General features: G+C 40.3%; 1 protein-coding gene across 2 annotated transcripts in view; it reads left to right on the top strand.

Moving 5' to 3' along the window:
- Positions 1-2,066: 2,066 nt before the first annotated feature.
- Positions 2,067-12,674, top strand: part of LOC148417498 (disintegrin and metalloproteinase domain-containing protein 10) — a 37,337-nt gene continuing 26,729 nt past the window's right edge. For both annotated transcript variants that reach the window (XM_088426458.1, XM_088426459.1), the window contains exons 1-4: positions 2,067-2,303; positions 5,618-5,759; positions 6,133-6,251; positions 6,350-6,499. In XM_088426458.1, the coding sequence (XP_088282584.1) occupies positions 2,243-2,303; positions 5,618-5,759; positions 6,133-6,251; positions 6,350-6,499 (472 nt within the window). In that variant the 5' untranslated portion in view covers positions 2,067-2,242. The remainder of the gene's footprint in view (positions 2,304-5,617; positions 5,760-6,132; positions 6,252-6,349; positions 6,500-12,674) is intronic.

A 12,674-nucleotide genomic window follows, 5' to 3' on the forward strand; every position in this document is an offset into this window, starting at 1 on the left:
CTGATTTTTAGGTACTTCTCATCACCACAGGAGCTTAAATTTAGGTCTTTTTTTCAGCAAACTCAACAAGTTAATGAGACTTGCCTTGTCTTCTAGGCTAGGGATTCTCAATCTTTTGGCATCAGGGACCCTTTTAGAAAGCAAATTTTACATGGAATGGAAAATTCATTGCAAATGTTTTCGGAAAAAAAACAATAAGGCAAACATAACTGCCCTTTTTAATCACCACCAGATTCAGTTTGCCAACAAATATATTTGTTACTTTTCAGTGATATTGAAGTTTAGAAAATAAAAATTGCCATCGCACACCTCCTCATAACAAACCAGGTCAATTTCCCCCCAAAGGGTTGCTGCCAATTATTTAGTAAAAAAAATCATTATAAAATAAAATACCTCTTTAGTATTGCTGGCTTCATCATCTTTTTAGCAAGCGGTTGTAGACATAAAATGCATTTTGACAAACTTCAAAATTATTACATTTTTACAAATATATTAAACTAGTTGACTTGATTACTTTATTGAAGGGTCATGAATACTTTCACAATTAAATATAAAAAAAAATTTGAACACAAATATACATATTTTTGGAATAATAACCCAATGTTCTGTCCTTCCTAGATGTTCCAATGGCTTCTATCTAGGTAGGGAGACAACAAACAGCAAGTGTAACTCTTCTTCAAATTAGTCGTGTGTGTTGTACAGCTTTCACTCATTTATATTAGAAACCTGTAAAGAAAAGAAACCACACCAAATATAACTCAGGTAAGTCCCATATGCAAAAATTCTATATCTTGCAAAATGTACACAAATTGCATAGATTAAATGGATCAAACAACTGAATTACAAATGATATTCCTTTCAATACAAAACGGTAATTTGATGCAAATTAGTATGATTTTCAATGCAAAACACTTTCATATGCTAAGCTTGACATAAAGGAAATACCTAGCACAAATGAAAATGCTAACGAGCTAAACACACACAAGGGAACACTATATAACATGGTAATAACAAAACCTAACATCTTATCTACAGTCACAAGTTGGACCAACAAACGACTAATTAAATGAGCATAAATGACAACATTCCAATGAAGAAAACACAACTCACAGACACTCATGTGCCAGATCTCCCAAAGAGAAGGAACAATGTGCATCAACACCAACTGCTCCCAACTGAAGCCACACCGACATTCCCTAGCACAAAATCCATTATCAACAGCGGTCAGAGACTGCCAAAAAACAAAAACTAAGCCAAACAAGGCACAAACCTGTAACAAAAGATAAACTAAATCAGTTCCAAAACACCTAAGTTATTTCACAGACCCCCTGCAGTCTGGCCATGGACCCTTCGGGGGTCTGCGTACCCCACTTTGAGAACCACTGTTTAGTGCACTAAAACACCAACCACATTTTGAATGAACATGTCCATCCTATCCATCCATCCTATTCTGCTTAACGGGAGACTATGGTTATATTGCCATCATAAAATCTAATTTTAGTGTAAATGCAAGGCTATAAGTTACATTTTAACCACTCAAAAGACAAAATCAAAGTAAACTTTTGTCCTTTAAAGATGTCCTTTATAGACATGTGAGGGATGAAGAGATGTTTGGATTCAACTGTCATTTATTGGCATATTATTATTTTAGTACTGCTGCCTTGTATCTAATAATAAGCTCCCATAGTACAAGATGTGTCCATGTCTCACCTCTGACAAGAATCACTCAATCACAAACCACAAAAGGGTAAGCCTCATCGAATGAGTTTTTGAAGCATATTCTTATGAAACATTTTGGTTGAGCTCCAAATTGTACCAGTATTGTATCATTCAAGTTCCAAACCACACAAAAGCAGTTGAGCTAAGGGTGTTCCATTTTAACTGTAATTTAGATTATGGAATAATTACAATGCACTTGTGGAATAAGTCAGCCAGAGTTTAGTGTCAGGTCACAACACGATTGGACATTCTTCTCCCTATTACATTTCTGTTTGGTAATCTTTCTCAAAATCTGTTTCATAGCTCTCTTACACCTGTGTGATTGCATGCAAGTCTGAATACGCTTCTCTACTTCAACTCCCCCAACAAGTTGCATTCCAGCATAGCTTAACCATGTGTTCCAGGCTGCTAAAATCAAATGGGATGATGAAGAAGAAAAAGAATGAGACATGAGATAGGGAGTCAAGAGGAGAAAGAAGCCAAATGAAAAGGAGGACCAAGTGACCTATCTTATGAGAACATCATGAGTGCTCAACTTGTCTGCCTTTTGCTTTTGTTGCTCGACTGTCAAGAGGGGATTACAGGTACTGTATTGTGTCAAAGGAATGTGCATAGTAAGTAGTGTGAATGTGAAAAGGAGTTTTTTTTTTTTTTTTTTAGTAGAGGAAAAGTACCATCTGAGTAAATAAGATGTAATGCTGCTATTTATTCACTCATTAGTCATCATTTTGTGTTCACTATTTTAGTAAGGCGAAGGTGCAACGTAGGAGGGAAATTACCAAGTGTTTTTGTTATTCTATTTTGAAATCGCATTGTCATTGTACAATATTATACTTTTGCTTACGTTTTGTTTTTTCCTAATACTCATATATTGTATATTGTAATCTGTGGCTGTCTCACGATTCAATTAAAATGTTTGGGTCTCGGTTTCGATTCAGAATTGATTTTCAATTCAGAACAATTTTCGATTTAAAATGATTTGATTAAATTAAAAATAATTTCTGCTTCAATCTGTACATGTGCAAAGAATCATTATACCACTTCAGTCTGCTTTGCAAGTTGGATTAGCAAAGGGAGATAAAATGCCTTTTAAGTTTTGATTTGTAAAAAAACATGCCTTTTGCCACAAAAAGCAGGCGAACAACTGTTACTCATTGTTGCTAGCTATAAATTTTGTAGCTTTACATCCATCCATCCACCCACCGACCCATAACCCATTTTCTCTAGCTACTTCTGCTCACAAGGGTCGCAGGCCTGCTGGTGCCTATCCCAGCTGACTGAGCAGTAGTCAGGGGACACCCTGAACTGGTTGCGAGGTGCATTGGCCACCTAACAACCATTTAGTGTGTCCAATACACCTGCTATGCATGTTTTTGGAAGGTGGAAGGGTTAGGGTTAGGGGTAAAAACCTCAAAATTGTACATACATATTAAAAATTGGTATCAAAGTAGTATAGTAGGTGCTACCTATATACAGTACGATATGCATGTACACAACCAGAAAACATCATAAATAAAAAATATAGAAAGGATTTAATTACCTTTGAGTGGCACTTGTTATGCTAATATTCCCTAGTAAGGGTAGCCTAGGGCTAGGCTAGCTTCATATTTCTGGATTGTCTCCAGTTTCGTTTTCATAAAAATCATCTTCTTCTCTTTTTAACTTCACTAGCAATCTTGGGACCCATGGCTAACCCATTCAGCTTTGAATTAAGCAGTAAAATGCACTATAAATACGGTTTTGTAACCACTCACAATAGAATAAAGTTTTACCACTCCGCCATTTTGAAACAAGTGAGGTTGACCAATCTCCGACCACCATCTCCGTGAGGAGACGCCAACCAATAGCAGATCAGCATTGTAGTGATGCCTTGCATGGATCCAGTATGACGGGCAACAGAAAATAAGTGCAATTACCTAAAAAGGCCTGCGGATGAAAACAAAACAACACAAATACAGCCAACCGCCGAGGGTCATGATAGTTGTTTTTGTCACAAAGCTGGGAAAATACTGTAAAGAGGGTATGAAAGAACTCAGTATTCCACATCCCAACATGAAAAAAACAAAAGCAGGGATGTTGTAACATGCTGGTCCACTGTAAATGAGAAGCTCGATTCTTAAGTGAATCGATTTTTTGGCACACACACACACAAACCCCTGGGGGTGCGTGAGGTGATTCGGGGGGGGGGGGGGGGGGGGGGGCATGACCTCAGAAAAAAGGCTTTGTTTTCGTCATGTAAAGTGTAATTACAAAAAAAAAATGTTTAAGTTTCATATACTTTGATGCATGTTATTTTTTTCTTTTTCTTTTTTCTTCTTTTAGACTTAGCTGTGTCATGTATAAACACTGTAAAAAATAATTAACAGTTGATGAAGGTTGATTCATATTGCTTTTTTCTTTTGTTAAAGTAAGAAAAGGAAAGGTATACAGTGGGCCCCCGTGTTACGAACTTAATCCGTTCAGCGCTCGTAACTCGAACTGCTCGTATGACGGGCAATCCAAACCTATGTTAATTAGTGAATGCCTGCAACGCGTGCAAAAACCTTAGGTTAAAACGTCACGACTTTATACACATATTAAAAATTAGTAACATAATCTACTGTACAGTTAAATTAAATAACATAAATATACAAAGGTAAAATGACATATATCTTTGGGGCGACGTGACTTGAGCTGGATGGAGTCGGGGGGGAGAAGAGACCAACCCGCAGAATTTATTGAATTATTTTCTTAAATAAGAACTTTTCTCAAACTAGAACATGTCACCGGCGATTTCCTTCTCTTTAATCCATAATAGAAGAAGCCTCTCCATTTTGTTGTCGACCGAGGTCTGTCCCCTGGCAAGGAAAGTCTTGCCCTTTGAAGATTGCCGAGCGGTTAGGCCATACTCACGAGCAAGGTTAACTATGCGTGCGCCTCCTTCGTATTTTTTTATTATCTCCTGCTTGGTTTCTATAGTCATCATCCTCTTACTTCTTTCTTTACCGCCACTTGCAATTTTAGAAGCCATGTCTAACAGATAAAGTTTGCAAAGTCTTAACAACATTCCTTCCTTCCGTTTTTCACTCATTTTCTCTCTTTCTTTCCATCCCGACCAGCTGTGCCATCAAGCTAGATAAAGGCGTTCGGCCAATAGCATAGTGGCATTTCTGTGATTGACGCAACGCCAACCAATAGCTAATCCGCATCTCCGTGAGTGAGACCGAGACTGTGAACTTAATCGACCAATAGCATATCGGCATCTCCGTGACTGACTCCGTGTCTGACATCGTGACTGAGACAGTGACTGTAACATTGTAAGAGCAATAGCGTTCAGTGTTACCGTGACAAGCATGAATGATTGAATTTGTTGATGCGGCAAAGCGAAAATAAATGTACGAACACTCTGACCTGCGTGTCGGATTGTTCGAAAACGAAAGGTTTGTGCCTAAGTGGGGGACATAAAACTCCGCGGTCCATGCTCGTGATTCGAAATGTTCGTAAAAGAGGGTGTTTGTAAACCGGGGCCCGACTGTACTTTACTCTACTCTTGTACTCTACATTTGTTTTTATGTTGTTTGTTTGATTTAGAACAATAATAACCCGTTTAAATAAACACAGTATAAAAATATTAACAGATGTTGAAAGTTGATTTATATATTTTTTTTCTTTTGTTAAAAAGGATACAGGTTCATGTATACTTAAACAATTGTTAGTTAATAATCTTATTTAGAGTCAACGAGTAGAGTGGGGGGGGTAAAAGTTTTCAATTTTCTAGGGGGGGCTTAGCCAAATATAATTGAGAAGCATTGCTTTAAACCATATTGATTAAGACAATAGTATGGCTGAGAGAGTTCTTTGTAGAAGTCTTTAAAAAAGACAACAAACACCAGTGCACACATTTTTTTTTTTCTTATAGGTGACTCTATCAGCCCGTATATAAAACACTATGAGGGGCTATCATACAACATGGAGGACCTCTACAGGAAGCACCAGCGAGCCCGCAGAAATGCGCAACCACAGCGACACATGCTTGACCTGGACTTCACTGCTTTTCACAGGTTTGGAACTGAAATATAGGGTGTGTTTAGCATGTACTGTACACTCTAATATGAATTACAGTTGAAGCCTGTTTTGGTATTTCACTTAATACTCATACAGCAGGTAGCCAACTTTTTATATGCACCAATGTATGGCCATTAAGAATACAAATTTAAATACAGTACTGTTCTGCGTATATTTTTCATTGGACAGTACCTATATTAACATCACCATAAATAAATGGTATGATAATACGTTAAACCAACAATATATTTTTCTTTTGCTATCATGTCTCATGGGACGAATTGTCAATTAAAATAGATTTTGTTCTACAATTCTAAGTTGCTGCACTGTGATATTCAGATTGCATAATTGCTTCTCTGATTGATGTAGAACTTTTCGACTGCGGCTGAAACGAGATGCTGGGATGCTCTCCAGTGACTTTGATGTGGTCAGCGAGGATGGAACCACAGCCGTGGACCTCTCCTACTTATACTCAGGGATATTGGAAGGTAAGCGTGCATTTGAGTGTGTATGAGAATGTGCTGCTGCAGGACTGATGAAAATTGAGCTCACTGACCTTGTTCTGTTTTTCAACCGGCTCTTGCAGGTGAACGTGACTCCGCCTGTCATGGTTCTGTGTTACATGGTCAGTTTGAAGGAAGCATACACACATACAACGTCACTTATCACATAGAATCGGCTCACAGATACAACATCACTGACCACCACTCCATCATCTATCGTGAGGATGACATGGGTGAGAAAATTATACACATTCAGGGTATCACTCCAAAATCCCCTTCCGTCCAAAATGTATTGTCATGCCACGAGTACCTGCCTGATTGTTTATTTAGTTTAGTGTTGAGTGTTGAGTGTATTTAGTGTTCTGTTTAGTTTCGCTTTTCGTAGGATCATTGTCTTGTCATGTCACGTGTATCTGTTACAATGGGGGTGGGGCGACAGCCATACTGCCGAACTTTCCCTCACATCCACCCTTTGGTCCGTTTGAATTGCGAGGGAGAGCAGTGCTTGAACAACCACACGGATGAGGGTTCACTTAAAACATTTTATTGGCTGGTTGTCGTTTGACCAACCCTAGAAACTAAAATCACACCTAAAATGCATGCAAATGTCTCTTAAAAGATTAAAAGTCCAAACTAAAATCACACGCCATGCAGTCGGTGGTTGACGAGGTTCCGACAAGTCCTCTGCCACCTTTCCAGGTCAGAGGCCACACATCATGGTCAGCTTCAAGGGATGAGAGGAAAAATGCAGGCAGCCCACTGGGAAGGGTGGGGCAAAAAATAGTGCATTGGCCAAGTGAGTCTCACGCCTTTGTGGCAGAAGGTCCAGCTTCTGCACTCACGAACACAGGCCCTTAATGCACCACTGTCAGGCTGAGGATCAGCAAGGCCTCCGCCACTTGCTCCTCAGGATCATGCTGGCACCAGCTCCAATGCAATCCTTCTTCAGGGCACATGTCCAGCACAGGCAGGAGCCACTGACCAGACCGCCTGTTCTCTCTCTACTCATTACACGTCCTTTTAAATAGGGAGTGTAGTTCCACCCCTGCTTATGATAGGCCCATTTTGCAAACATGTCAAACTTGATTGGCTCTGTTAATGCCTATCCATTGTCAATTGAGCGCAGGTGTTGAACCATCTAATCAAGGCCATGTGCACAACATAATGACAGTAAAATCAGTGTCCACCACTTCCATATCTGCCTGTTTGTTGTTTGTTGTTTTACTAGCCTGTCAGTATTTTGTAGTTTAGGTGTCCAGTTTTTCTGCATTCTTTTTTTGCCTCTCTTTTTTTTTCTTTTTATAATTAAAAATGGCTTACCTCACCCACTCCCTGCCTTTGAGCTTCCTTGCACCTGGGTCCACTATTCCCGCAACTAAACTGGCTTTTAACCGAGTCCTGCCAGCTTGTGACAGATTACAAAATACTGACAGGCTTTAAACACGGCAAAAAACAAGCAGGCAGATACATGTGGCATGACAAGACAATAATCAGAGAAAAAGAGAAGCTAAACAGGTGTCACAGTCTACCAGTCCGGTCACCTGAATTCTGTCTCACCACCTGCTGACCCCTCCTCCCAGTCAGCACCAAATATTAACAGCTTCCTCGGTTTTGCAAACTTCTACAGGCAGTTCGTCAGGAATTATAGCACTATAGCCCGGCTATTAACTTCTCTCACCAGCCTGAAAGATAAATATCGATGGAATCCTACTGCTGATGATTCTGGATTTTGAAAGACCGCATCACGTCAGCTCCCGTCCTCCAGATGCCAGACCCAAAGCTGCAGTTTGTCATGGAGGTGGATGACTCTGATGTCAGGGTTTGGGCTGTTCTCTCCCAGCGGTCTGCTAACGACCACAAGCTCCATCCGTGCGCCTTCTACTCCATCTGCCTCTCCTCCACCAAGGCTAACTACAGCATTGGCAACTTTGAACTGCTTGCAGTTAAAATAGACTTGGAGGAATGGCGACACTGGGTAGAAGGCACCAAGACTTTCAGGTATGCACTGTTTCAGGTATGGACTGACCACAATGATCTGGAATACATCCGACCGGCCAAAAGGCTAAACTTCCGCCAGGCTCGTTGGGCACTCTCCTTCACTCGGTTTAACTTCACCCTCTTCTAACACCCCGGATCCCGGAATGCCAAGCCAGGTCTTCTCTCCAGGCAGTTTGATTTTGAGGACGGCCCGAACAAGAAACCAGACCCAGTTCTGTCTCTGTCATGTATCATTGGAATGCTTACGTGGGGGATTGAATAAGGGGAAAACTAGCTGCAAGAGGTCTACCCATACCCAGCACCTGTCCAAATGTCTGCCTGTTCCTGATCCCTTTCATTCAGAAGTCTTCCAATGGGCTCACTCATCTAAACTGACTTGCTACTCCGGATAGAAATGGACTATGGATGTACGGTGCTGGCGGTTTTGATGGCTTTCTATGGAGAAGGACATGCGTGAGTCTATCCAAGCCTGCCCTGTTTGTAATGAACAAAAGCCCTCTCATCAGCCTCCTGCTGGCCTGCTGCGCCCCTTCCCATTCCACATTGTCCTTGGTCACATGTAGCACTGGACTTCATCACTGGTATGCCTCCATCCGCGTGGAGCCCAATAAGCTGGCACCCTATTTTATTGGCCCCTTTCCCATCCAGAAAGTGTTAAGCCCTGCGGCCGTACACCTTGCTCTGCCTTGCTCCATACATGACCAAACGAGAGTGCGTCAACATAGACTTGGGCGGGAGACGGTAGACTACTTTGGAAACAATGTATGGGAATTACTTTTAATATTATTATTATTGCTGTATTATATCATTTGACAGAACTACCTTGTTAGTTTTTGTACTTTAATGATATAAGGCCTCCTCCTCCCGGCCAAGTCGATGTGACGCACTCTCGTTTGTTCGTTCCGCACAACAAGCAATCTCATTGGATACCATGCTGTGAATCAATGTGCTTTTACAAGCTCTGATTGGCTATTTTTGTGGCACAAATGTAATGTGTGAGCAAAACTGAGCACACGCAGAGGACGACTTGAGCGAGTGAGAGCAAGATGCTGAGCCAACGCGATGTTGAGCGAGGGAGGGAGGAGTATTGCGAGCGAGCGTGAGATGTTGAGTGAGAGAGGGTTATCGCGAGCGAGCAAAAAGGAATTTTTGTGCGAGCAACTTCTTTTCAATATTTTTTTTCCAGGGCTCAAAATCTGTTTTTGCTCGTTCAGTTTCATTTTTTTTTTTGCACGCTCGCAATTGTGGCACAAATATAACACCATAGCAAATTGAAGTCACGCATTGCAGGGACAGCAACTGAATAATAAGTGTAATTACCTAAAAACACCTACTGATGGAGACAACACAAATACAGCCAAGCCCCAAAGGTCATGAGATGTTTTGGGCACAAATCCGGGAAAAATATCATAAAGAGGGGATGAAAAAACTCAGTATTCCATGTCGCAACATGAAAATAATGTAAGTCAAGGAAGTTGTAACACGGGGGTCCACTCTATATATTGGGCCCCGCGGGTGAGAATTTGCCATATGGCGGGCAATCCAAACCTAGGTTAATTAGCTAATGCGCGTTTAAATAATCAGGAGATGGCTGACAGCACTCAGGTGCGCGGCTGGGGGCTCTGCCCCCCAATCAGGGAAACACCTGCCTCTGAAAAGACAGAGAGTGAGGCGGAGACACAGAAAAAACATCACAGTATGATTGTATATATGAATTACGGCAATGTACTTATATTGTCACTAAAATAATCATTTAAACAAAGAGAGACAGAAGAAGATGCTATTGAAGTATTGATTTTGAGTTTGAACTGTTATTTAACTTTGCAGTACTCTTCTCGGTGTTATGTTGAAAATATCCATACATCCATTTCCTACTTATCTGTTGGTGCTAAACATGCAGGCATGTTCAGTCTGTTGAAGACAGGAGGTTGCTGGCTCAGACTCCAAAAAAGACCGTACTTATTAACCATTAATAGTAAAAAAAAATCACACTCAGGGGTGTAATGTGCGTAGTACGCGGGGGTACGTCGTCCACCCAATTCTCCCGACGCCACGTTCAATTTTTACTTTGGTTCGAGTTATGCTTAATAACGTTGGCCTGTGATAATTTTGGAGTAGTAAAACATTAAATTCAACGTTAGTTCAACTGGTGTTGTTTGTAGCCTATGAATGTTGTTCTGTATGTGTATATATATATATATATATATATATATATATATATATATATATATATATATATATATATATATATATATATATATATATATATATATATATATATATATATATATATAGAACATCCCAGAATCCCAGAATCACGTACACCCACTTAAAAAATCCCCACTACACCACAGCTCACACTTGATGAGAATTATCATCATTGGCACACAACTTAAATATTTTTAAAGACGAGAATTCTCGTTTGTGGGACTGAAAGAGTACAGTACAGTACTTGACGACTGTTGAGATATAAAGTTCCAACGCTACAGTAGCTCCTCTTCTCATTTAGCTTTGTAGCAAGATTTAACTGCAAAATGGTCGATAAGTCGGTTAACTTGAGGTCATGAAATCAGACTAATCTCGTGATAGGAGGGAGAGAGGGAGTAGTGAACCCTGTGAAAGTAGCGAAAGAAAAAACGAGATGAAGATGGTGTGTAACTAAGGAGGAGGAGGATAATAAAAAGGAAACCACAAAAAACATGGGAAATTAGCGTTAGTAAGTGGTTTTATACAATGTCTATGTCTGTCATTATGAAGCGTAATTGAGGTTACTTTTATTTCCAAGAAGCTGTGCCCGAATTCCAAACATATTTGAATTGGACCACACGTGGCCTTGCTTCTCCTATCATATAAAACCTTGACTTCAATGTTGTAAAAATGCCAACATCCTGAGCGTCGATCCACCAGCCAGGTTATCTTACAGGAAATGCAAATCAGGCTGCCTTGAGATTTTTGGACATATTTGGACACAAAGGAGCAGCATTATACAGTAGGTCTGGTACAGTGTGTATTTCTGGGGATGTTGTTTGGAATAACAATGGCCTAAAGGACATGGTTTCCCCTGAGATGTGTGATGTCATGATATGACCCTCAGATATTGGAACCCTGGCGCTGTACAGGGTGGTCCAAGTCAGGCTAAATACAGTCACAAATTTAGATTTTACTGATAAACTACAGGCAGCATGGTGAATAAGTGGTCCGCATGCCTGCCTCAAAGTTCTGAGGTTGGGGGTTCAAATGCTTGTGTATGTTAGTTTCACTGAAGACCATGAACTGCCCATAGGTGTGATGTTGGCTTCACCTTATGTTAACTATGATTCAATTGAAAGGGGAATCAAGTGAAAACAACCTGTTTTCTGAGTATGGTCGCATAACGGTGACAATGGATAAAAATGGGCAAACTTTGTCATTTTATTCATGTTCTACAATGGAATAAAAATACTGTACTGTGTTTAGACCAGTGGGATAACATAGACCATAGTGCTATTGTAAAAAATAAAGGGGGGCGGGTTGACTTCCCCTTTAATATTAATATTTTTAAAACTGTGCAGCTATATTGAAGGGGCCTGCTTCTTTTGGCCTCACTTTCTGCTAAGTCTGTCAATTTTGTCACACTCTTGAGACTGAATCTGGGTTTGGGTGAGCCAAAGCAGTTAATCATTCACACTGGCTATGAATTATTTTCTAATATTTGCCTAAACTGTTGCCCAGTCACTGTGGACAAGCCAATGTTTTGAGAAATATTACTTATAAAAGCTGGATGAAGTTTGTTGGTGGTGCAAAATCTGAATGTGATCGGTATTTTTCCAATGTAGCTAATGACAGACATGCCGTGTATCCTTTATCCATTTGCGGAATTCTGAGAAAGCACATTTGTTCAGGGGTTCGGTATGTGTGTTAAGCTTGTTTCGGACAAGATACATTTATTCTACAGTAAATCTAGAGTCCAAAATGTTAGCTTATTTGTTTTAGAAGCCAACTCAGTAAGAAAACATCATTATAGCAGATCTGTCTGGAAATACAGCACCTTCCACCGCCAGTCAGTGTAAAACTCTTTGCAGTGTTGTGGTAGGCTGAGGTAGTTTCACAGAGTGGTGTGATCCAATCAAGTGTTGCGTTACTGCCTTTCTCTCATGCATATGCCCCCGCCTTGAAGTTCTTGTGGGTCATCGGTTAACTCACAAAACACTGCCTTTTACAACATGTGAAAGTGATTTGGGGTCATGTGACTCAATAGCATACAAAGGAATTCAGAGCTATTTGTCTTGACTGAATACTGTAGGGAATGGTTGGTTGTCAGTGAGCAGATGCTTTAACATGCTGACCCCACTCCAACATTACCATTTTGACACAACCAAGTCTACGCTTTTGTGGAGTGCTGGCCCTGTTTTTGTAGACTGTGCAACATGA

The sequence above is a fragment of the Hippichthys cyanospilos genome, chromosome 10 (genome assembly GCF_059441005.1).
Source record: "Hippichthys cyanospilos isolate Australia breed blue-spotted pipefish chromosome 10, RoL_Hcya_1.0, whole genome shotgun sequence".
NCBI lineage: Eukaryota > Metazoa > Chordata > Actinopteri > Syngnathiformes > Syngnathidae > Hippichthys > Hippichthys cyanospilos.